Raw genomic sequence first — 26,624 nt, 5'->3', positions numbered from 1 at the left:
ACTGGTGCCGTGAGTGCACCTGCTGGAGTAACCCTGGCTGCTGGGACAGCTGGGAACTGAGCACCTCTGATTTCTTCCTTAATATCAGCAAAGTTTTATTGAAAGAAATGCTGTAAAGCAATGTACTCACCAGGCACTGGGTGTCCGAGAGCCGGCGGGCGGGCGCTGCGCTGGAGCTGTCACTGCTGGGAGAGCAGTACCTGTTCTCTGCCTGAGCCCTGAGTGAAACTGCAGGAGGCTGTTCCAGGGGAGGGACCTGAGCGTGTAGGAGTTGAGCCCTCGGGGTGTAGAGATGCACCTGATATTACTCCAGCCTGCAGCTACGATTCATTTGTTTGCGTCCACCGCTCTCATTGAGCATTACCTCAGCATCTCCTATCGAAGGCAGCTCCCGTCGCTCCGTGCCCTCCAACAACCAAGTTTTGCTTTCAGCTCTGGTGCCTGTTCCTTTTGCACTGTGGGGTCAGAATTGGCCGAGTTAACACTGAGGATATTTTAAGTTTTGTACAAGTGACTCGTGGGCAGCAGAACTGACTGTACGCAGGGGGTAGCAAAGCTTAGAAAATAATATTGCTCATTTTTGGAGACTGACATTTTTATTGAATGCCCTTTGTAGCTTTAATATTCTTGCTCTTTTTTCTTTTTTCCTCCCCCCCTCTTCATTTTTATTTAAATTTTTGTCCTTCATGAGTCTCCTTTCTGAAGGCGGGACTGAACTAACTCCAAGCTCGCTTGCCACAGGAACCTGCCAAAGCTTGTCTATAATCGACAGCCAAACGTACAGGTCCTGGAAAGGGAAAGGAGTCACTGCAGGCAGGATTGATTGTCATGGCTCTGTGTTTGCTCAGGAGCTGGGAAATCCAGCAAGGAACTGGCAAAGTCAACTGCTCACCCACTGCTAACTGCTGGGGCTGGCTTTAATTCTGTTTTTTGTTAAAGTTTGTAAATGACAAATTTCTGGGGCTGTGTGCCAGCCACTGGTGACATGGCTGAGCTGCTCAGTGAAATGATTTCCTCTCACACAAGCTGGCACAAGGAAATTATTTTGATACCTGTAGCTCTGTCTAAAAACCACTCCTGTTAATGCATAAGCAAAGGGGCTTTTGGCTACTAATTCCAGTGTTCCAGAGATGTTAAAAATTCTGTTCGAAACTGAACTTGGGAACCCTCTTGTTTCACCCACTGCTCTGTAGATAAGACAGCTGCAGATTACTGAAACTTCAAATGTATTTTATATTTTATATCTTATATTTTATAATTTGCATTTTATATTTATATATATAAATGGATTTTATAGTTAGCAAAAGTAAGATTTTTTGGAATCAAAATTATAAAGGAAATTGTCAGGACAAAACCTGTTTAGAAAGTGAATAAAAGTTGTTTGAAAATCAGTCTTTAAAGTCTTGAAAATCAGTCTTTTAAGACACTTTAAAGCACTGTCTTAAAAATAATTTTAGAGGTGTTGCCTTTGGTTTGGTGGAATTATTTAGAGAAATCTACTTCCCTATGTGAGTTTGCAGGTCACCATGCTTGCTCTTGCTGGGCTGGTGTAACTTTTTGAAAGAAAAATTCAAATTATAAGCAATTACTAATTTTAAGGTAGAAGAGTGGCTTTTGTGCTATGTTTTATTTTTTCCCCTAATTATTTTTTATTATGTTTCTATAATACAGCATAGCAGTATAAATGGTGTAATATTGCTGTCACATTACTCTCTAGTTGTTTGTAAATCCTTTGGATTAAGATGGGATAAATTCTTCCATTTAGTAGTAAAATATTTTGAATAAAAATTTGTGTATTAGAAATTTCTAAGGGAAAAGGGGAGAAAGACTGTATTCAGAAACATCTCTGGAAGAAAATTTCAATTTGTGGCATCTAGAGGAAGCTGTTGGGCTCCCTCAATTGAGCTGACTGAACTGGCATAACAGAGAGTCAGAACTGGAACTTTGATTTTATTTTTTTTAACTTCTCCCCATTGTCTGACCTTGTATTTGGAGGGGAGCTGTGATGTCCAGCTGCTGCACTGACCCACAGAAAATGTTTTAAACCCAGCTGCTTCCTGGAAGTGCTGTTAGCACTCAGGCCAGTGAAATCAGCTGCAAGTGAAGCAGAACTGGAAGAAAAAGAACAACCATGTAAATTCTCCTTTGCTTGGGGCTTGAATGATATTAAAAACCCAGATCTGGGGAGGAGATCCATTGTGGACTCCAGAGGAGGACCATGAGAACTCCTTTTTGTGCAGATTGGTAGAAATACTAAATCATGATTGCAGGGATGTTGTTTCCACACTTATTTTTAACTCACCTGATCACATCTTGTCCTGTCAATGAGCCCAGTCCCCTCTTGGTAGCACCTTTTTCATTTACCTGAAATTTTTTCTTTCTTCTGCCTGAAAATTTTTCTTTCATGTACAGGTCACATTAATTAAGAGCACCAGGACTGACACAGTAAAATTTGGATTTATTGATATGTTCCTGCCAAGTTGCCTTTTTTTTAAAATGTGGTGATTTGTGTGTCTCTGTGGGGCTGAAGCTTTGGGTTTTTATCTTCTTTGGTGTTGAATATACTTCTTTATTCTAGGTTCTTTTTAAAATTCAGTATTAAATAAGTGTTGTTTAGCTATAGCAGAATTCTGTCATTCTCTAAATATTACAGACTTCCTTGTATGTGCTTTTATGTGAATTTTTTGGCTCAGCTTTAGCACAAAACAGAAAACAAAATGTCAATTGCAGAAAATCTACATCCAGATGGGGTAAATTTACCCTGATCTGGGTACGCCTCTCACCTCATTTCTGTTTTCCCCTTCAGAATTCCATTCCCTTGTGCTCTGATGCCAGGTCTGGCCCTGCTGCTTGCCCTCAGGACTCCAGTGCTGCTCCCAGGGAATGGCCACTGGTTTTCCATCATTTCCTGGATTTTTTTCCAGGTCCTAGCAATCTGTGAGCTCATTAGTTATTCCAGAGAGCAGCAGGATCCCAGGTAAATGTGGATACTGGTGCACATGGAGCTGGTGAAGCTCAGCTTCCCACATAAAAGAAGTGCCTTGGAATTGCAGGGTTCCCCTGTGTCACCTTAGTTGGGTCTGCATTTGTGGCTTTAATAAAATCCTTTTTTAATAAAAATAAAATATAGAATATATCTAATAAATATAGAATAAAATATAATAAATATATAATAAGTAAATATAAATATATAAAACAAATAATATATAATAAATTATAGAAATATATAATAAATTATATAAATAATAAATATAAAATATATAATAATATATAATGAAATATATAAGCCAATCCTTTTTAATAAAATCCTTTTTTTTTCTGGGATCACTGGAACCGAAGTTATCAAAGGATTTGTAAATCCTTTGGATTAAGATGGGATAAATTCTTCCATTTAATTGTAAAATACTTTGAATAAAAAATTGTGTATTAGACATTTCTGAGGGGGAAAAGGGCTCTGAGCATCAGCATGTTTGGGCTGGGTTGTTCCACACCATTCCCAGAAGGGGGCAAATGGATGTGAATGTAATTGCTGGAACTCACACCGTGCCCCGAAACATGACGTGATTCTCCTACAATATTCTCATAATTATTTTTTTCTATCCCATATGAATAGTTATTAGTCTTAATGCTTTTTGAATAACACCTTTGAAATGTGCCTTTGTTTTTCCTAACAATCCAGTCCCTGACTCCAGAGATAGGTCTGGGCAGATTGCTGTGCTTGGGCTTGGGAGCCACTTGTTCAGATTACTGGAGCAAATTACTTGTATGGGAAAAGAATAAAAGCTCAGCACTTAATAGCAACTGCAGATCCCATTTTTAGATATTTATTGTGGCCTGTGCTGTTTGGTCTGGAGCTAGGATGATCTTTCTTTGGGTTCCCATCCTCGCCCTTGGGCAGTGAAACATCTTGGGGGAAGTGGGAAAGAGCAGGAATTGGGACTGTAGGCAAAGGGATGAGCTGTTTATAAGGGAGGGTTTTGAATGGTGACTCCTTTCCCTGGCAGCCATTCTCACAGGGATGCAAAATGCACCTTCAGCTTCTGCCTGGTGCTCTGGTTACAATTCTCTTTCCAAATGTATTCTTTTAAAAGTGATTTTGGTGCCAAATATTTTTCCCTTTTCTGCTTTAGTTTCAAAGCTTACACCAGAGATTCTGAGCCAGTTTTCTTGCCTCAATGATAGTTTTTCTGACAGAATCCAGCAGCAGGACCTGAGTTGTGCCATGTGCAGTGGCAGGGTAAATAAACTCTTTTTTTTGAGCCATACTTGGCACGAGGTTGCTGTGATGCTGCTCTCACCAGAGAGCAGGGAGGCATAGAACAAATTCTCTCAGACTCAACATATTGTTAGCTTTCAGTTATTTTCTGAAACATGCCAAATTTTATAAATATTTATATGATTAGTACATGTTGTTTAGTATTTCAATACATTTTTAAAGTGGGGAATATAAACCAGCAAATACAACCTGATGTTTTATTTTATTTCATTGAAAAATACTGATGCTGCAGCTTGGCTGTTATGGTTTTGCATTCAAAGTTACATGTCACTATTCAGCTGTAAAATTTCTGTTGTTATTAGAAGGATCACGCAGCTTAATTTGCATGTGGGAGAAACCTTTTTAGCAAAATAACCTGAAGTTAACTAAAATCTCATGATCTGATGATGGATTTGTGTGCCATTCTACATTTGGAATTGCAGCACCCCAAAACTAAATATTCCTTACTCTACAGTGTATGCTAGAACCAAAAACCTACATTTCAATGTGGTTTCACTATGATTTCACAGCTTTTGTTTTGTGCTGTATTTGTGGTTTTGTAGGCTTCAGACTATTATTTATAGGTTTTTTTTTATTTAATTGGGTGGGGATAAATACTAAACAAACAAGAGAATCCTAGTTTACTTGAATTTCTGGTTTGCTTGTGAAAGGACGTTATTAAAATTTCTCTTGATGACAGCACAGTATAAACTTTCTAGCTAATAAGGTGTGTCATGTAGAGGAACATGAACCTTCCTGGGTGTTCTTAACGTCTTGGTGGTGAGCTGAAGAATGTTCTGGTGTCATTCTCAAGGACTTGCTGAGCTCTGAGTAGTCCCAGTCTCAAATCTAATCCATGTTAGTGTTTCACCAGGAAATAATGCTCACTGTGCAGGATGGGCTCCTGTTTCTGCTATAAAATCACATATGTGTAAAGGTTGAAAACATTTGCATCACTGAGGAGTAAGAAAAGGAAGCCAGAGAAGGCAGGTTGGAAGAGCCCTGTGGTTACACTTTCAGTGAATTTGTGCTTATTTTGGGAGGATTCCAGCAAGGAAGACATTACTTTTAATCTTCCTGCTTTCTTAAATACCCTTACCCCATTCACTGAGGAACAGACTGGGATAGGCCAAGAGCCCCTTGCTCCTTTTTAAACTGTGGCAACAATAAAATCAGCATTTCAATAGGAGGAAATAATGCTGATGGGATCCAGGGAAATTGGGACATGCAGGAGTCTGGTACCAGTGGGTCAGTACAACTGATCTGAATCTGGAATTTGAATTTTTTTAATGCCAGAATAAATGAAAAGTAGTTATATAGAGTGGAAAAAATGTGCAGAACCAGCCTTAACTTCTTCAGCTCATAAGTTACCTTCAGAATAAAAGGAACATGAAGAAACTGTAAGAAGGAAATAGGGAGTGTTAAAGGTCTGTTAGTGAGGGACCCAAGGCACATTTGACAGGGGACTTGGCAGGTTACAATATCATGGGATTCCATGACAAAATCCTGATGCTTTTACATTTTCACACCCAACTCTACCAGTATCCAAAAGGAGCCTGGCTTAGGGACATATTTGTGACCTATTTCTGCTGAATGGTAAGCTCTTGGTTTAAATAGGAAACACTTGGTTTAAATAGGAAACACTGTTTAAATAGGAACAGCTTCTCTCAGTTGATGCTTGCTCTCTGTTTTAAAGATATCCCATTGTCAAGTGTATTTTTGGTGAAAAGTTTGTATGAAATGAAGTCTCTGGTGCTGTCAAAGTGTTTCATATGCCCTCAGCCAGTCTCAATAGCAGATGCTACAGCTTTGAAGGAATATCTGTGTACATGTGACTGCTGTATCTGTGATTTTAAAATTCCCTCAGCTTCTGGTGCAAATACCTTGTTGATTTTCTATTGTTAATTTTTTCTTGTCAATTTGGTTAGAATGGATATGTGCTCTGGGGCAGTACCCAGTTTTCTGTTCCTGGTACAGAGAAGGCTCAATCACATGCTTTTAGGGAGAAAATATTGGATCCCTGTGTATATTGTCTTTTTATCTGGGAGTAGAGGGAATGGTGCTTACTGATAATTATATATAACTAGATATACTTCTAAAAAAATCCAAAGTCTCCTTTGTGTAGAAAAACTCTGCACACAGTGGACAAAAAGGGCATTTTTGCTTGTACAATCTCACTTGGGCCATTCATGAAAAAAAAACCAACAAAAGTGAACCCAGTACTGCTTTCCAGTGCATTTTAGGAGGAGTTTAACTGAGACCAGGATTTGAATAGTCTCATGGAAATGTATTATGTAGCTTCTTAAACTTGTTTACTTTCTCAATTTTTAAGGATTACCTTCTGTGTTTCATATGCCAGAGTATTAAATTGTTTGTTATGGACTTGCAGAAGCCAGGGGTTGGAGGAGAGGGATGATGAATCAAGAAGTCAGGTTTCTGTACTGTCTGTTGGTCTGTTCTGTAGTGCTGGTTAATTGTGAGGCTTTTGGCAAAATTCCAGGTGCTTTTCATCAGAGATACAGGAAGACGTGGGGAGGAAAAAAAAAAAGAACTACCTGTCTTAGGTGGACTCCTTAGAAAATAGAGAACACCCAAACCTGAAAGGCTGGTTATGGAGGAATTCCTTCTCTCTAACACCCAGGTGAACTTTAAAAGTGATGCATGGTCTTGAAAAGAGCCTTTTAAAAAGTTATAGTGCCTATGTCACTGTAATAGTTTTCAAATTAGCAAGGAAGCATTATAAATAGTGCAGATTTTTTTTTTTTTCAGTAGCCAGCAGGTATGAGCAGGAAGAAATGCTGTGTCTGGAGCTGCAGCAGGAAAGGTCCCTCCCCCAGCAGCACTGGGAGATGGGGTAAACATGGAGCAGGGAATAAATGACAATGAATTGCTTCTGGCTTTTTCACCATGGGGTTTATCTTGGTATTGCACAACTTTAGCCTTAAGGCTGGGCTTTCTTGGGTGATATTTCTTTTCTGACACACACTGTTATGAGTTTACAGAATTTTTATACTCCTTTAGAGTAAGTAATTCATTTGCTCAGTAGGATTTCTCCACAAGCCTGTTCCTTCATGTCTTTAACTGCAGTTTGCTGTTGGTTCAGTCCAGGCAGAGCTCTGTCAGCTCTACACCTGTGTGAAGAAGGTCTCTGCTCTGGCCTTTGGTGTGATTGGTAGGAGAGTCCCCAAACCATGGAGTGCTCAGTGTTTCAGAGCTGTCCTGGCTCAGCTGCTGCTCTGAGGGGGCTTTGAGCTTTTAGGGCTGTGTTAGGTAAGGATGTTGGGATGGAGTGGCTGGAATCCAGATCTGGCTGCTCCCTGCTTGGCCCCTGGCCCCACTCCAGAGCTCTCACTCCTGTCAGCACCAGGGCAATCCCTGGCAGAGGAACCTGGCAACCAGAGCCAGTGTCCAGCTCCTGAACTCTGCATTTAAGGACCATGACTGGTACCAAACAGTCTGTGGGGCAACATCCAGCTGAACCACCACCCCTTCTCTGAGTCTGACAGGCAGCCTTTGCATTCCAGGCTTTGCACCCTGAGCAGCCAGGCAGACAACAGCCTCTGTGCTGCCCTGCTGTGATTCATCCCTGGAGCAGGTCTGTCCTGTGGGCTGCCTCAGATAGCTCCATGGAAAAAGCACCACGTGAACATGTAATTAAAGACTCTCTTAATTCATGACGTAGTGAGAGGCTGCAGGGAGGTTGCAGCAGACAGAGCAGCCCTTCAGTCACAGGGCACAGAGTGCTGGGTTTGTGCAGGTGCCTCTGGGTGGGCTCAGCTCTGGGGGCACCCAGGGGCTTCAGAGATTTCAGCTGTTCCCTCCTCACATCCCTCCTGGGCTGCAGGAGCTCTGCTCTCTTCCTCCTTCCCTGGCAAACCCTTAATGAGGTCAGCCCTGGGGGCAGGAATGGCAGAGGAGAGGTCACCTGTGGGTGGTTTTTAGGCACTTGCCCTTGGGGATGGGATGTCAGAGCATCATCCCACAGGAACACAGAGAACTCTGCACATCCAAAACAGCACAGAGAACTCTGCACAGCCAAAACAGCACAGAGAGCTCTGCACAGCCAAAACAGCACAGAGAGCTCTGCACAGCCAAAACAGCACAGAGAGCTCTGCACAGCCAAAACAGCACAGAGAACTCTGCACATCCAAAACAGCACAGAGAACTGTGCATGGCCAGAACAGCACAGAGAACTGTGCACAGAGGAAACAGCACAGAGAGCTTTGCACAGCCAGAACAGCACAGAGAACTGTGCACGGCCAAAACAGCACAGAGAACTCTGCACATCCAAAATAGCACACACATTTTCTGTTCCCCACTGGAGGCTTTATCCTACCCATGGAAGAGCCCTTCAAGAGTAGATTCTGGAGTCAATAATATATGTAGAAAATGAGAACAATTCAGAGGTGATTCACAGAATTTTTAAACAAGTGTTTATTTCTGGGAATGGGCCTAACCTGAACTTTCTGGTGTTTGCATGCAGTAAATTGATCCAGTAAATATTCGTACAAGAGCCCTAATGAAGTTCCACTTAGGAGGAACCACCTAACCACCACCTTTCCAGAGGTGCCATGTAGGAGTGACTGGTCTCAAACCTGATTTTCTGTACATGGGGGAGCCAGAGTTGTGTTTTTAGGAAACAACACACTGCAGATATCTGCACCAGCTGTTTTCACAGAATTCACAGAATGACAAGGTTGGAAGGGACCTTAAAGATCAAGTCCAACCCAGCCCTAACGCCTCAACTAAACCATCTCAACTTTTAAGCATGAGGCTGACAAAGAGGCTGAACCCTCCCTTCTGCACTGAGTTGGTTTTCACTGAAGAAAAATTTGAACAAAATTGCTATTCTTTGTGTTGGATATGTAACTAAGTTCAAGCTTCATCATTCATTAATTGTAGTGTCTGTAGCTGCTCCTGCTGTGACATTGTGCACAATGCTCCCTTCGGGAATAGCAAATGTCCACTTTGTAGTACTTTTTCTTATATAATTCTAAAATAGAAGGATTATATTATAATAGAAGGATTTGCAAAGTATTTTTTATGGATTGAAGCAGCTTCTCTGCTTTAACAGTCCCTATAAAAACATAATGCTTGTCTTAGATAACACTGAGTTATTCTGTTTTAAGTTGCATATTTTAGTTTGAAACTAAATGTAGACAATTCTTATTTAACCCCAGATCCAATGGAAATCTGTTTTAAATTAAATAAGGTCAAGTTGACATTTTGCAATTTTCTTGTGGAGACAAGGCCTAGGGCTGAGGAACAGGTTTTTGTTGTTTGTTTGACTGCTGTATTTGTATATTTTATATGATAAACATTGCACTAAATTAAAAAAAATCGATTTACTGAGTGGAGTTAAAGTGACAAAGAACTCTGGATGGCACAGGTTATAGTTGAGGTTGGTGTAAACTATGTTTTTAAAGGAGTAATGTAAAGAATCTTTCATTTAAACACATTAAACCTTTCAGTAACCAATGTCTTCCACAAGCTCCTTTGTAGCCACATTTCTCTTCACAGAGATAAGCAAGGCACAGTTCTTCCCAAGAGTATTTCTGGGATTCACATTCTCTGAACCTCAAGGAAACAAAACACCATGACTTTGGGTAAACCATCTCCATATTGCATTCTACTTTTGCACAAACACAGGCACAGCAAAGGATAAAAATTGTTTTTCCTTTCTCTGAGGTTCAGAGAATGCGAATCCCAGAAATATTCTTGAGAAGAATTGTGCCTGCCTTTTCTCTGTGAAATGTGGTTACACTCCTTCCCCAGACTTTTATTGTCTCTCACCTGCACTGAGCACCCCACTGTGTAAAATCCACGTTTAAACAGCAGAATATCTCTGCAACCTGTCTCCAGTATGAGGAAAAAAACCAACCCAGCCCTGTTTGTAATACCAGAAGTTGTTTCTTTATTTTCCAAGGCTTGAGCACAGGGCTGTGCTGCAACTGCAGTGACGCTCTTGGGCATGGCAGGGTGGGGTGCAGCCGGTGCTTATTGATACCTTCAGGCTACAGGTAAAGGTGACTGTGTTTCCTTGAGCATTCACAGACCTGCACAGGTGGATTTTGTTTTAATAATCAGCTTGAGAGTGGGCACTGTTTGTCCTCTGGTTTTGGTGGCGCACTTTTTTTAAAAAAACCTGTGGATGTGTGAAAGAAATGGGGAACTTGTAAAATTAAAGCTAAACTTTTAAAGTTAAACCTGTAAAGTTAAGGAATAGTTCAGATCTTCTCCTTGTTGCATATTCCAGCCTCCCAGTTTTCAATAAAAAAGTCGTATTCAGAATTTCAAAAATCCAATAATTTTGTCTCCACCCTACCAAACTAATTTCCTTCTGAAAGATTTTTTTTCTAAAGTTTTTTTGTTTTTTAAATCTGTCATTTTTGGATAAAGCGTTTTTAGTTTAAGATTTGGTGTTTGAGGAACTCTAGAGCAAGAAATTAAGTGAAACCTGGAATATTGGGTACTTTTTCTTTTGGGTTTTTATAACTCTTAAGAACCAACAAGAAATGTAATGCTGGACCTGCTTTTTTGTACACACACACACACAAACACACTTGTGTCAGGAGCAGCTTTTATTCAGCATTTCCCAGAAAATATTCAACCAGTGATAGCACAAAACTTTCCCAGATGCCCCCTAGAGCAGTTTTTGTGTTTCTAATTACCAGTGCTGCACACTTCAACTTGTTTCCCCTGTTAGTCCCACCTCCCCAGTGCCCATTGTTTGCTTCCTTTTCTGTGTTTCCAGACTTTGCAGTCTCACAGAGCAGTGCTGTGAGTCCCAGATGGAGGAAAGGGCCACCAGAGAGGTGTGAGAGCTCAAGCTGCCCTGGCCAACAGACCACCAGCATCACCACTGTCCCTGACAAACCATTTGATGCTGTGCCCATTTGGGACATTAAACAAAAATACATTTTTTCTTTCACAGAGACAATCCAAATGTGAGGAGCTGCTGGAGGGGCCTCCTTCCCCCTTTTCCTTCCCTGCACAGAGGTGGGAGTGTGCAGGGAAGTGTCCAAAGGAGCTGGAGTGGTGTACTGAGGGAAACCTGCTGCAGCTTTGCAAAATTGCCTTTGGCGCCTGCTTGAGTGTTCCTGTAGAACCAGCAAATTCCATTTTTCTCATCACTTGATGCAGCAATTTTCAAAACAAGCTAGGCAGCATTTTTAAATACTTTCATTGCAGTTTCTTTAGGGACTGGGAAATGTCCAGCAATCTATCCATCTCTGCTGTATGGTTGTTCCAGAATTGGAATTACACTTTCTCCCTTGTAGTGTTTATGCTTCTATTACTCAAATCTCACCCATCTCTATATCTACTGCTTGATTTTCTTTAGCAGCTTAAAATGAATTTGAACAGCCTTTTAACACTTCACTTCTCCAGTCATGGTATCTATCTTTTTGTTTAAAGCAGGAGCACAGAGTGATAAACAGCACATGGAAGTTTTAATTATTTTGTGATTATATCCACTCAAGGATATCCAGGCACAAATTGTTAATGAAATGCAGCTCAGTGATCCCATTTCTTGTTAATGGGATCACCTTGTGACAAGTCTTTTCTAAGGAAAATGATGCATTTGATAAATTTGATACAAGAAAGAAGACTGATAGAGAAATTGTTTGTTTCTTTTTTCTTTTTTTTTTTAGAGGCTGTTGTTTCTGCAGACATTAGTCATTTAATAAAGTCGTGCCATCTAGAGAGAGATGGATTCAGATTTTCTGTCTGGATGTGCAGATACCAAATGAAGGCCCTCTTGGGAGCTCTGCATTCATACTCTTGAACTGTAGCAATGTGTTTCTAGAATGGTGTAGAAGTACTATCCTTACAGGTTTTGTGTGGAAACCCAGGAATATTTCTCTGTCTGCTCTGGGGTGCCCTGACCCCCAGGGGAGCACTGACTTTGATCCTCATTCATGGAGAAAGTTTCCTAAATGTCACAAAAGTCCTAGAATCCACAAAAGTGTGAAATAGATTATACAGAGCAGTGTAGGTGTATCACTTGGTGAGAAATTGAGGTTTTTGGGATTTTTAGTGTGTTGTGGATGGAAGCAAGATGGAGGGCACAGGGTGTCATCCTGGGTTTCTTCTTCATGCTTTTTCTTCCTTCTTCTTCATGGGTTTGGGTGGCATTTTGTAATTGGGCAGAAAAGTCCCCATTGTGGGCTCTTTGGGATCAGTTATTGGGTTAAAAGGGAAAATAATCCAGCTGTCAGTTCTTAATTGGAAAGTTTAGTCTTAAAAGACCTTGGAACAAGAGATAGTTGGCCATTTTGTGACTTCTAATGGAAAACTGCTGAACTCAGAGTAATGAGACTGTTTTACTGATAGGAAATAATAAACACTTGAGTCAGAACATGAATTACTGTCTCAAATGCCTTCAATCCAGACCCAGAAAAACCAACGACTGGAACCCCACAGTTTTGCAAGCTCTTTTATCTGTATAAAAACATAATTGACTCCTGCATGTAGTGACTGGACAAGGGGGGATGGATTTAAACTAAAGACAGTAAGTTTAGGTCAGATATCAGGATGAAATTCTTCCCTGTGAGGGTGGGGAGGCCCCTGGAAGTGTGCAAGGCCAGGCTGGATGGGGTTTGGAGCCACCTGGGATAGAGGAGGATGTCCTTGCCCATGGCATTGGTGGAACAAGATGATCTTAAAGGTCCTAACTTGCTTTTTGTGTATTTTTTTGTGCTGTACCAGTGGTCCCTGTGATGCTGAAGGCGCTGACATACGACGAGAAGAGGGGGGCGTGCAGCGTGGGCTCCAACGTCAGGGACGCGGCCTGCTACGTGTGCTGGGCCTTCGCGCGCGCCTACGAGCCCGCCGAGCTCATCCCCTTCATCAGCCACATCTCCAGGTGGGGCTGCCTCCATCCAGGCTGCTGCAGTCAGCCTTTTTCTGACTCAGGCATGCGGTAACTGAGTGGTATTTTAAAAACTCTGATTCCATTTTCAGTCTTATGTGAAGGGTGAGACAATACAAGTGTTATAATTCACGCCATCACAATCAGAAGCCAACTATTTCCTAATTCCAATACACTAGAAGTGTTTCCTGGCCTATCAACTTTTACCACACCATACTATAAATACCGTAAAGCCAATCATCTAAAACTACTCTTTGTGGGTCCTCATACAATGCATCTTTCATAGTTCTATGTCTCCATATATATCTATATATACATCTATATAAAATTTCTTAATACAATACATTATAAGCATTTTTGGCCTATCAGCTTTTGCCACACCAAGCTGCAAATGCCTTAAAGCCAATCATCTAAAATTACTCTTCGTGGGTCCTACTACAATGTATCTTTCATTGTTCTATGTCTCCATATATATTTACATATATATGTCTGTATCATATATTTATGATATATCTATCTGTGTCTATCTATACATATCCATCTATCTATCTATATCTATATCTATCTATCTATCTATCTATCTATATATATATATTTAGTCTTTTTTGCAAGGCCATCCTTTCAAACTTGTTTCTAGCTCCATTTCTCTCTCAGCAATGTCTGTCCTATTCCATGGCATTTCTAAGTCAGCATTTCTTATCTCAAGATTTGCATACAGATGCACACTGTGTGAGTCTTCTGTCAGGTTTTTAGAATTTTCCACAAATCCATTTGCCACATTTCCCCCTCTCTCTGGAACTGAGCTAGGAAACTGATACAGGTCATTTTTTAAGTCTGTTAAAACTTAAGGTGTGTGCTAACACATATGCTGAATAGCTTCAAAGTAAAGAATTGTGTATGGGTGGGTGGTAGTGATGTAAACATATCTATTTCCTTTTTGTGTGATGACTTCAATTCCTTCTGTTCACCTGATTTTCAAAGCAAAATCCAAAGAAACTCACTGTAAGATGGATAAGAGAAATCAGTGGAGGCTTTGGCAGGGTGTCATCTTCTGTCTGCTTGATCCACCTTCTGTGGGGACCTCGGGGACATCAGCTCAGGGAGTTTAAGAGGAGAAGTTTAAGTTTAAGAGAGAGAAGATTTGGAACCTTAGTTCAGTAGAGGCAGAAATAACAAACTATTCTAAAATGGAGGAGTTGCTTTATGGAGCCATAAAGTATTAGGAGAAAACTTAAGGAAGAGGTTGTTTCTTACTTTTTCAGCTGTGTCTTGTTCCTAACAATCCAAGATTTGTGGACTTCATCAGATGGGTGTTGTGCAAAGAATAAAGCATATTTTTATTGACCAGCTTAGAGCTTGCAAATTGAGCAGGTTAAGTCTAAAAGAATAAAGTATACCTCAGCTCTACTTCTATTCAAATTATAATTTTCCTTTTAAAGTGTTCCAATTCAAAGATTATTTTGAATAGAAGATAAAACCACTTCCAGTTTCTGAAAGGGGTAAGAACCTTACGTGGCAATACTAAATCCTTAACACAGCACTTTTGAATAGTAGGGGTTTTATTACTAAGAAGGTGTTTGAGTTAAAGTTAACAAATACATGAGAGGATTTTTCCTCTTTTGATGCCTTGTGGTTTTAAAGAGCAGAGCAGAGTGCAGGATTTCACTTGGCAGTGAATGGAAGTGCCTGGTGTAGTTATTTTTCAGTCCATGGTTTCTGTTTCAAAAGACTTTCAAAATTACAATCTTTAAGAGATTTCCAAATCTGTGCTACTGCAATGGTGGACTACAAGTTGCTGCCACTTTTCCCTTAACACTGTTGCTATTTTTACAGATACAAACTGGTTTTACCTTTTTTCTTCTGTCTCATGTTTTCCCTCCTCCTTGCCCATGGGATTCTCTCTTTGTTGTTTGGTCTTTTTGTTGGCCACACACTGGCTGACATTTTGAGGTTTCTTAACGGGTGACTTGCACTGCAAACACACAAGGTGTTTCTTCTCACAGTTTCTTGGCACACTTTTAGTACAGCTATTGATAGCAGCATTGTGTCCATCAGAAAGGTTTTATCAGTGGGCATTTAGTATTTTCTTTAAATAAAAATAGGAAGAAGTTTGGACTATGCAGTGATCTGTGGTCCTGGATATCTGCTTTAATTTTTAGGGAGTTCCTTGCTTCTAGATTGCTGGCAGAACTATTTCAATCTCATCCAAAAGCCTACTTTGCCCACACAGGGCTACCTGCTGAGCTCAGCAGGCTCTCAAAGAGTATGTGACTGTTTGTTTCTTCTTTAAAAACAGTTTTTAAAGTTCTTTGAGACAATCTGTAAATGAATCCATTTTTATTCCTGGACACAGTGTCCTGGCTGCTCTCTGCTGGTTTTCACCCCTGTAGTTTCACTTTTCAGTGCTGGTCCTTCAATGCAGGCTCACCCAGCAGGTCTCTGCCCTGTGGTACTTGCTCCTGGTGTTTTTTGAGACCTTGATAAAACCTTCCTGTCTAAGAACCTGCTGTCCATCTTTCTTAAGGCCAAGCACCATTTTTCTTCCTTTTTCAATAGAGAGCAGACAAGAAATGCTGAGACATTATAGCCTTGTTTCTCTCATGAGGTGTTTCATGGTGTTTTGATGATGTTTCATCTACACTGGCATAAATTGTAAAGGAGAGGAGCCTGGTGACTCTAGGCTGTGATGCCTAAAACATCCCCTGTTTTGGGATAACTTTTGGAAAGAGAAGGTGAAACTCCAGGATAGCCCTGCTTCACTTTGGCATGCTAGCAACAGTGACATTTGCCACAATAAGTTATTGATGAGATATTTTATTTTGAAGGGTCATATTTAATTCACTTCTAGCTGAGTTCATGCTAAATTGTCTTGTAGTATGAAATTATGTAGTATGAAATTCTTAACTGAAGGTACCTGAAGATGTATTTGCACAGTGAAACAATCCCATGATATTGTATTATTGTAAATATTGTATTTTGATTGATACCATATTTACAATCTTGTATTCTTGTTTTTAGTCTAACCAGCACTAATGGCAGCAGTGAAGGCACACTGTCACCTGTGACCAGAGTGATAACAAATGGCTCTGGCAGGGTGGTGACAGCTCTGCAGTTACATTTATGTTCTCACTGCCTGCAAATCTTTAGTCTTGGTATGGCCAGACTCATAGTCCTGAAGTCTGGTTCAAATATGGTAATTTTTCTAGATTGGTCATCAGCTTGGTGAAAATAAAAGCTCTGCTTCCATCCTCTGAGTTGAAAAACTTTAAAGGTTTCCTTTAAGGTTGGGCAAGCTTTTTGCTTGTAGAAACTTAAAAAGCCCAATTGTTCAAGCCTTCCCTTTATCAGAGTTCTGATCTGTTCTGTTTGTCAGAACTTTTCTTCTGCTCATGATGCTTTGAGCAATATATTTCCTATTTCATTTCCTCCTTTCCCCCTGCCATGCTGCAGTGTTGGTCTCCATAGGCTTGATGCAGGTTTACCTTGTGATTTTTCAGGGTGTGTGGTATTCAGTTTTCTGGTCACAAGGCCTTGTTGGTGGGACCTCTGGAACAGATGTTTATAGCAGGAGGTTGTGTTTCTGAAGAAGCTGGTGTCTTTCAGCTTCCAGCTTCTTCTGGAAACAAATTATTTTCTTTTCAGGAAAGTGTCAAATGACAATATTTGAGATCCCTCTGCCTGTGGTAGTAAAACCAATGAGAGCTGTGGCTGTGCCACCTGTGACAACTTCAGTTGTTGGGAATAAATTGGTGAGATGGAGAGAAACATGGGATGGAAGCTGAAAATTGCTAATGAATAGCTGGAAGGTGTTGTGGTTTGTAATATTTTAGTTTTCCAACAAAGCTGCAAGGTATTTTAGCAAGTATTAATGCTACACTAGCTTTCACTTAAAAATCTTTTTAGTTATAGTGGCCATTCCTTTTCTAAATCAACTCTTGCAGGTAGAATTGCCACTCCAAAGAGAAATGGTGAAAAAAAAATTCAAATAAAGTATGACACACAGTTTCACCTATTGTGTCAGCAAGCTGATAATTGCATACGGCTTTTTTTTAAATCTAGCCTTAGGTGTGTCACTGTTTTACTTTAAGAAGAGTCATCCTTCTAGCCACAAGCAAATTGTTGCTACCCTTCAAAAATGCAGCGCTCAGCATCTTGAAACAAAATGCATAATATCCATTGTGAGCTGAATTACACAGCAAAAAACGTCTGCCTGGGTAAGAATACACAGTATTAGAGAAAAATAGTAAACACCTTCCAGAGCTGTGATGAGTGATTGCAGTCCTGAGCTGCTGGCTTTGCTTAGTGCTGGGAATTGCACAAGGTTTATCCTGCACTCAGTGTTCAGCTGCTGGAAGCACATGGGACCCACTTAGGTACCAAAATACATAAACTGGGTCCTGCCCTATGTGTCCTTAACAGCACTTACAGATTAAAGCAGAGGGTGATTTGCAGGGAATTCTTTTTTCCTTTTCTTGTATCATTTTGTAATTGAAAAACATTGTTTTTTCAGCAGTCAAGGAACATAAATATTTCACTTTAGACCAGTGAAAAATCACTTTAAACTGCATGAAGTCAGATTGTTTTTTTAGTAAAATTTCAGACAGTGCTTTACAATAAATCCTTCTCCATATTCACTGTCAGCTGATTATTCCCTGTTTTTTTATGAATGTTCTCTTCAGTGATGAAATTGGCAGAATACTGAAGTTGCAAACTTTGATTGCTGTAGATCGTAGATCAGCCCTTCTCCTTCCTGACCTTGTAACTCTTTTAAGAAAAAACAAAAAGAACTAAAAAATAGAGAGAACACTTATTGGAAATACATGCCTGAGAGTGTTTCTAATAGCACTTGCTTGTATTTTTCCATGTCAGTTTTTTTTCCCAATCCATATTTCAACAATATACACTTGCTCATCTGCTTAATGGTCTGTTAAAGTCTAGTTAAACTGGTTTCTGAAACCTTGCCTCATCTATTCAAACTATAGGACCACAAAAAGAAAATTCTTGGCAACGTAGATGAAACTTCACTTCTTTTGCAGGACCACGTTGCTCTTTTTTGAGATGCACACACTGAAATTGCTGTTCAAGCATATCTTTATAAAAGCACCACTTGACTGAGCTTTGTTTGTTTCTCTCCCAGTCTCTACATGCGGCCTCTCTTTTTAAGCTTACCTATGAGGAAAGTGAAACAGAATTTAATGACTTGGAAATGTGGGTAATTTGATTCCTGCCCCCTTGGGTGTGGAAGTTGCTGTCTGTGTAGTGGCAGGTGCACAGTAAGGAGCTGAACTGTTTTGTTTAAAACCTAAACAAAAAAATAAACAGGAAAACATACTTGCACTCTGTAATGCAATTAGAGTGATTAAATGGTTGCCGGCTATCTGAACTGTGTGGAGCTGTGCAGGTTCCTTTGCCTGTTGTGGGGGGTCAGGAGCTGGGATCTGAAACCAGAAACAAGTTTCAACAAGTTTCAAAATATGACCTTGCAAAAAGACCAGATATTTTAGAGAATTAGGCTGGTGTAGGGGGTCAGGAGCTGGGATCTGTTGGGATCTGGGATCTCTTGAGAACTTATGAGAAGTGGATTTGTAAAGACTTCTCAAAACCTGACAGAAAGCTCACACAGTCTTATACATCTGTATGCAAACACTGGGATAAAATGTACTGATTTAAGAAAGTCATGGAATAGAGATGACATTGTTGAGAGAGAGATTGAACCAGAAACAAGTCTCAACAAGTTTGAAAATATAGCCTTGCAGAAAGAAAGACCAGATATTTTAGAGAATTAGGCTGGTGTCGAGGGGGTCAGGAGCTGGGATCTCATGGGATCTGGGATCTGTCTCTGTGGGTGCAGGGCACCAGGGCAGGCAGCCTTGGCTTCCCCAGGGTGCTGCCTGGCTTTGGGAGGGGGGAACAAGCAGGTGTGGCTCAGGATGGATGATGGAGCTTGCTCCAGGGCAGGATTGTCCTGCAGAACTGGGGAAATCTGAAGCATTGCTTTGAGCTATGTCTTGTACTGTGATGAAATATGGGGAATGGCTTTCTGCAGTTATGTTCCTGCAGAGGAGAACTGGGTGCTGAAGGCACTTGGGCAAAGGGACCTCTGTAAGGGACCTTACAGACCCTCTCCTTTCCCCTTTCCTGTCCTCTTTCCTTTTTCTTCTTCTTTTCTCAGGATTTGTAACTCCTGTTCTAAGCATTTTTCTTGTTGCTCTTTTCCACATGTGTATTTCTTACACTTGGACCATTTTACTTCAAATTTTTGCATTGGAATAACTCACTGAACAGCACAGGAGGGTGGGTGGTGAACAGGATGTGTGAGAGCTCTGTGTGAGCTGGGTTAGAGGGACTGCAAAAGTAGCAGTGTGGAAAAGGGAATGGTCACAGCATTTCTCCTTCTCCTAGATAAACAGGAGGAATTAAACCTGCAGTGTGGCTGGAGCAGGCCCTTTGCTTGCTCCTTCCCTGTGGGGCTCCTGCAGTGATCTAACACAGCTCCATGGGGTAAAGGGAACAGAGGAACTGCTCTAGTCTCAAAAATTAAAGAAAACCTGAGTGTAGATGTGTTTTCAACACCCAGCTCCCTGTGCAGCCCTCCCATGTGGGCTGGCATGACTGGAGAGGTGCAGAAGGGGCTGTTTGCAGCAGCAGTGCCCTACAGACCCAAGTGTCACCTCCTTTTCTTGCTTGGATTGTTCAAACCCACCTTGCTTGTGGTGGTTCTTGTGCCTTTCCCTTTCCTAATGTACAGCAGGGAGGGGAGTTTGCTGTCCTGTTACCACTTCACCCTTTTTAAGGCTGAGGAAGGAAATTTTGGGTTTGTACCAAATAGGCAAGAGGTTTGAGAGTTTCTTTTTCTCCTCCCACAGCTTCAGGGTGGCACACTGGGGTTGATGGCAGCAGGATCAGCTTCTTGCTGCTTGTGGCTAGTGGGGACTGGAAGTGCCTGCTGCAGGTGGTAAAAGGAACTCAGGTTTCTTGCCTGGTACACCTGGTGCTTGTGAGCTGAGGGCAACTGGTGCTTGTGCTTAATTCTGTGTTCTGATGTCTCTCGCCTGGCCCACTGCTGCTCCCTGGTTATTCCCACCTTGTCAGGAAAGGGAATGAGACCCACAAGGGCTGACATACTTGGAGTCTTCTGACTTCCCCTGAGGCCAGTTAGGTGAGGCCTTGGGAGGATGGATGATGAGGAAAGGGAGAATTATTAGCTGACTGATAAAATTGCAACTTACTTTTAAAATCTGTGTTTATTGTGCGCTTAATTGCTGTCATGCATGCAAGCTCCATAGCTCTCAAGGAGCCAGGAAAGTGTTTCCATGGGGACTGGAGGGTGTAAAGCAGCCAGGAAAGGTGTTCAATGGGACTGGAGGGTGTAAAGGAGCCAGGAAAGGTGTTCTATAGGGATTGGAGGGTGTGAAGGAGCCAAGAAAGGTGTTCTATAGGGATTGGAGGGTGTGAAGGAGCCAAGAAAGGTGTTCTATAGGGATTGGAGGGTGTGAAGGAGCCAGGGAAGGTGTTCTATAGGGATTGGAGGGTGTGAAGGAGCCAAGAAAGGTGTTCCATGGGGATTGGAGGGTGTGAAGGAGCCAAGAAAGGTGTTCTGTTGGGATTGGAGGGTGTGAAGGAGCCAAGAAAGGTGTTCCATGGGGATTGGAGGGTGTGAAGGAGCCAAGAAAGGTGTTCTGTAGGGATTGGAGGGTGTGAAGGAGCCAGAAAAGGTGTTCTATAGGGATTGGAGGGTGCAAAGCCATCCTCTGCTCCTCCTGGCAGCAGGCAGGTGTGGTGCACTTGGGGCAAGTCAAGACATGATCCTTTGAGTGGCTTAAAAAAATATCCCACTTGCTTTGACATCACCAGTTTCTTTATGTTAGGAAATCCTGGTGCAGTATCACATAAACTCCCACGACAAAGCAGACAGGTGAAGACACCTTAGAGGTGTTCCACCCTCTGCACTAAGCCTGGCTTTGGGGAGGATGGGCCTGTGCTTCCAAGTGGGAATTAGCCTGAAAAGAGCATTTGTGGAGTTTGATAAGTTAGAATGCTTCATTAAAAGGATTAACATGGAACAGTGAGTGCAGTGTGGTTTGGCAATCTAACGGGGCCCTGACAGAATTCCTGGGGTTTTTATTTTGCTCCCCCAGTGTTGTTTGCAGCACTGAGTGACTCAGGTGGCACAGACAGTATGCTGCTTTACTGGCTTTATTTACACAGCTTTGTCTTAAGGTAACAGAAGAGTAAGAAAAAATGGAAAACCACAATGTGATTATAAAATGAGCTCTTGTTTGATGCAGTGAGGGCAGCACTCAGGATTCTGAGCTTCTTGTTGTGATGAGGGGTTTTTTGTGGTTGGTTTTTCCCCCCCCCTCTTCAGAGAAGACCAATATTAAAATTCTGCATAACTGACAAATTACTTACAATAACTAGAATTACTGTTCTAGTCTGTATAACCAGAAATGTCAGGCAGAAATTTGCTTCTGTTTGGTTTCAAGGATCATTTTCCTCCAATTCCTTTAGTCTTGAAAGTTCTCTAATTAAAGCATTTATGGGAGCTAGTCATATCATTAAAACTATATACTTCTTAAGTGTCCTTTTAAAATAATTTTTAAGCCTCTCTTTGTGCCAGAGAATTAGCAAGCCTTGATTGATGCCTTGTGAAGGCTGGCCTAGAACAGAGGCTAGACAGAGTTAAAGAATAAAGTAGGGATTTATTAGAAGGTTTCAATGGATATATTTTGGGTAGTATAAGAGCCTAGCTCGGGTTACACTTAAGATGGATTTAAAATGGTCATAAAATGGATGACTTGCCAGGGAGTCTCACACTTTCATAAGTTCTGCTCCATTTGCACATTGGAGTTCATTGTCCCATTCCAGCTTTAGCCCATGCAGTCCCACCCTGCTTGTTTTTCTCTCTCCAGCCCACGGTGTTTGTGCTCCTGGGCTGAGATTTGGATCATTTGTCCTTGGTCCCCAGCTGGAGCAGGAATTGTTTTGTCTCCCTGCTCTGTGCACAGAGCTCACCGTCCCCTCATATGAAGATCAACCCACACACTAAAGCAGCACAGAATCTGAAAAATAAAAAAGCTAAAACCTGAGGCATCAGTCTGAAGAGTGTGTGCCTGACCCAGCAGTTTTTCAGCAGTGAGCCATCAGTGCTGCTTCCTGAACATTTGCTCTTGCAGGCTCTGGTGTTTGGATGACCTCCTCTCTCCTCTTGTCTTTGTGGCAGAGAGGGGTATTGCTCCTGCAGGTAGCAGTGAGAAAGCATTAACTGCCTTTAGAACCATTTATTGGGGTTTGTTTTCATTTCATTCTGACTTTCTGGCTCCTGTTTTCCCTAATGGATTTACACTGAAATTACAGAGGCTGAGCTGACTGTGCATTTCAGAGAGGTGGAACAACACAGTATTCATCACTGTAGGGAACTGATAGCCACTACCCAGGGAAGTTTGATATTATCAGTGTAATTAATATCCTTGTGCTGAAGCAAAGCTATCTTGAATTTACTTTTCAGCCAGTATTTATTTCCGGTTTTGCCTGGAGTCAATAAATCATGTAATGAAGAGTTTCAGGCTTTGAAAAGAATAATTTTCTGCTTAAATGATTCTCCTGAAGTGATGTTTATTTGTTGCTGGAGTTAATTGAATGCTGGAGGTGGATTTCTAAAGCTGCAGACTGCGTGTCCTGGGATGTATTCTCTCTCCTGTGTTGTGTAGCACATCTTTGAACAGCAGCTCTTTTGAGGCACAAGAATTACCCTGTGCAGGGTCACCAGACTTCATGCATGAAGAAATTGTTTCACATAATCATCCTTCTGTCTCTAAAGGGTCACCCTAAAAAACTGCTTTGCAGTTCATCTTGCAGGTTACATTTTATCAGGATTTGCATGTTTGATTTTTGTGCCTTGCAGGATGTGACTGTTCTCCTGGAGATAACTGCAGCTTTCCATTGCTTCACTTGGTGTTGTGTTTGCTCCTTACACAAGACTTGCTGTACATTTGGCTACTGAGAAACTGTATTTCCAAGTTTTCGTTTAAAATAGCACTGAGTGTCACATTTGACATGAATGTGTCCAAGTTTTAAACCCCTGCTCTTTTTAAAACCTGTTTTTGTATTCCATAAATTCCTTTGCTACAGTGGGGTGGCACTTGTGCTGTGGGAAGTCCACAGCAAACTAGAGAAACAAGAAAGCACAAGGTTACTTCAACTCAGATTTTAGTTCAGCTTTGTATTTCTAAATACTAAGCTCCTTAGAGGACGTGCTGCCTGTTCTGCTTAGAAGGCTAAATGTTGAAATGATGGCATTGCACATTTCTTTTCATAAATTTGTACTAATGCTCGATGTTTTATTTCCTCAGTGCATTGGTTATTGCTGCAGTTTTTGATCGTGATGTCAATTGCAGAAGAGCTGCTTCTGTAAGTTACCACATCCAGCTTCCATCTCTCTGTTATTTTTTATTTGTTTTCATTTAATAATTTGTAGCCCTAATTATGTAGAACTACAGTAGAGAAGCAAAATATTATGTTGGGAGCAAAAAAATTGTTGTTTTTAAATCCTTAGAAGTATCTTGTGAATTTAGATGTTAAATTATATAATCCACAGATGCACATCTGGATTTATGGCCACAGTTAACAGTCTGCTGTATTGTCATGATGATCAAGATAAAGTATCTAAGAAAGAATTATTTAGCATTTTTTAGTCACAAGATCACAAACAAAAGGGTCTTACATAATACACAGATATTGGCTTTTTTACACAGCTCCAATCTGGGGAGTTCTGTGAGGTTACAATTTCCTGATTGTGCATCAGCTGTTACTCTTTATTCAAGGTAAACTGAACATTTCTAGGATAATCTCTCTCCTTCAAACATATTTTTAGTTGTTATATAAAACTCTTTCCATAGAACTGGAAATTTTTAAAAGAGTGGGAAATCCATTAGTCAGATGCTGTTAGGCAGTGAATAGAACTGACACCAAAGTATATTCTGGGAAACTTTCTGTAGAAAATATGTGTGCAGTTGAGAGGAGTGTTCTTAGGAGAAGAGAAATGATGGAAAATTACAAATTTCTATATTTACAGAATTTGAGAAGAATGGACATCTTATCTATGAGCATTTAAGTCTGTGTGTTGTAGACATTGACCTTGCTTTCTTTAAAAAAAAAAGTATAAATGGTATATTTTAACAGAAAAACCAAATTATCTTATGCAAATGTAAAAAACTCCACCCTCTAACTGTATGAACTCAAATCAGAGTGTCTGCCAAAGAACCACATCTCTGTTCCTGACAATAAATGTCACTGTGAATGTGTTAAAAAAAAACCAAAAAAAAAAGAAAACAGACAGTCTTTTCAATATGCACATTACCAGGTCTGTCTGACTTTTTGGCTGAAATTTTGCAGAGTGGTGTGTTTAGAACATCAGGAGGGTTTCTCAGGGATACCTGGCTAGCATCCTCACTTTTTGTGGCCACACCTGTGGTGCTGTTGAAGCTGCTGAATGAAGCTGCAGTGTAATTGCTGGGGAAGTGAGTCAGTGCTTGAGCAAGCCCAGCTCAGCTCCTGGCTCAGAGCAGAGCAAACCAGGGTGCTGCAGATTGCTGAGCAGTGCTAGAACCCTTCCCTGCTGTACAACCAACAGTTTCAGCAATGCTACTTCCCCCAGACTTCAACTCCTACATTTTAGAAACTAGAATTTGCTGTACTTGGCTAATTTAAATCCCTTTATTCAAATCAATTCCTTAGAGGGATTTCTTTTCCTGAGAGCTGCATGGAACATTAGGGAACCATAGGTAGTGAAAAGTGAATTATTTGTGTGATGCCTAGGAATTGTCCTCAGAATCAGGGTTTATATGGACACCAAGGAGAAATCTTTATAACAATTGCCACTACAAGTGTGCTGCTCACCTTTGGTGGCTTGATTTAATCATCAGTGTGTTTCTACATTTAAACTGGCACTTTGACCATGAGCTTTGTGCTAAACCAGCCAGACTCAAACTGAGAGCTCAGTGCAGCCTGAATATCTGTATTTCTAATTAAAACCCAGCACATTTCTCCTGACTTCCCTCTTCTGCTGTAGCCCAGGCTCCTGAGCTGTCTGCAAGTCATCTACCTCCAAACTCATTAATTTTTTCAGTAGTACTTTCTAAATCAGACCTGGTCAAAATTTGGAATAGCTGTTTGATGGACATTTATGAAATTACTAAAGCCCTTTCTCTTATTTAAGAAAGGCAAAGAAATATTTTTTGTTTACCAGCCATAATTACAATTTTGAAGAAAAATACCTGGGAGTGCTAAATATTTCCAATCATTACTTACAGTTAAACACATATTTAAATAAACAACAGGTTTTACTAGATTTTCCATCTCTTACAATATGCAATATATTATAATGCAGAGCACCAATAAAATAAAATGGTGAATAGAGACATTTTGAACCCCGAGGTTAGAGAGAATAGAACAAGACTCTGCTTTTGAAGCTCCACAAGCATTCTGAGCTGGCTTGTGCAACTCTTTCATGAATAATCAGTATAAGGAATAATCAGATGAATAAGTGATGTTGAATTGGACTCTCTACAGCTCTGACATCTCAAAGAGAGGCTTTTTTTTTTCCTCTTGTGTGACTGATGTATTTAAAATTCCTGGTTTTAAACTAAATATTTTTAGAGAATGTTGTAGTATTTTTTCAGTTTTTGTAGGAAAGAAGAGTTCAGATTGGTCACCTTGGTTCTCATTTCATGGAATCTTGAAATTAGTATGTTTTTATCCAGTTTTTCCACCTCCAGAAGGGGATTGTATAAAAACTGAAAGATTACTCTCGCAGAACACTTGAAGTATTTGGCATCTCTTAGGAATTTGGCATCTTTTAGGAATTTCAGGGCTTTACAGATTCTGCATCATTTGTCTGAGCAGCACATTTTTAAATGACACTGTAATGCAGTGGTTGAACTATGAAATCCCTTGGATATGATACAGAATGTTATACTCACTGAAATATGCCTGTGCTGAGTCAAAAAGGGTTTCAGTAGCATAAAATATAGAATCATCCAAGTGGGAAAAAGCTTTAAATCATCAAGTCCAGCTGTTAACCCAGTCTATCACTAAGCTGGATATACCAAAGTTACCAGAAAATATGTTCTGCACCCCAAACATACCTTTTTCTGTGGAATGGGCTAAAAGATTATCACCTAACTGCCTTCTTTCCACCAAGGGGGAGCTCAGAGCTGCACAAATAACTGGCTACAGCTTCATGAGATCTGCTTGATCTCCAGAGGGTGCACAGCCTGTGCCCACAGTAATGCATTGAGGGCAGCATAAAGCAGGACCTAAAGCTGGAAGTGGAAAGAAATGAATGGTGCAGAGTGACAGACACCCTGTCCTGCCGTGAGGAGAGGAGGGGAAGGGCCTGTGGCAGCAGCTGGGCTGCAGCATCAGCAAGGAGCATGGCTGGATCTTTAGCTGGTCAGAGTGACCCTGAGAAAAGTTGGAAAGTCTCTTTTCCCAGCC

The 26,624-nt window shown here is 40.8% G+C and overlaps 2 protein-coding genes across 2 annotated transcripts in view; one reads left to right on the top strand and one right to left on the bottom strand.

The window, feature by feature from the left end:
* Positions 1-206, bottom strand: part of ZNF750 (zinc finger protein 750) — an 8,114-nt gene extending 7,908 nt beyond the window's left edge. Inside the window, exon 1 of the mRNA XM_005424535.2 lies at positions 131-206. The gene's annotated coding sequence lies outside the window, so the exon portion shown is untranslated. The remainder of the gene's footprint in view (positions 1-130) is intronic.
* The window catches only part of TBCD (tubulin folding cofactor D), a 120,212-nt gene that overhangs the window by 35,071 nt on the left and 58,517 nt on the right, over positions 1-26,624 (top strand). Inside the window, exons 14-15 of the mRNA XM_005424536.2 lie at positions 12,965-13,121; positions 23,480-23,537. Coding sequence (XP_005424593.2) covers positions 12,965-13,121; positions 23,480-23,537 — 215 coding nt within the window. The remainder of the gene's footprint in view (positions 1-12,964; positions 13,122-23,479; positions 23,538-26,624) is intronic.

The sequence above is a fragment of the Geospiza fortis genome, unplaced genomic scaffold, assembly GCF_000277835.1.
Source record: "Geospiza fortis unplaced genomic scaffold, GeoFor_1.0 scaffold244, whole genome shotgun sequence".
Classification (NCBI taxonomy): Eukaryota; Metazoa; Chordata; class Aves; order Passeriformes; family Thraupidae; genus Geospiza; species Geospiza fortis.
Note: the sequence above shows the minus strand (reverse complement) of the source record. Positions and strands in the feature narration are given on the sequence as shown.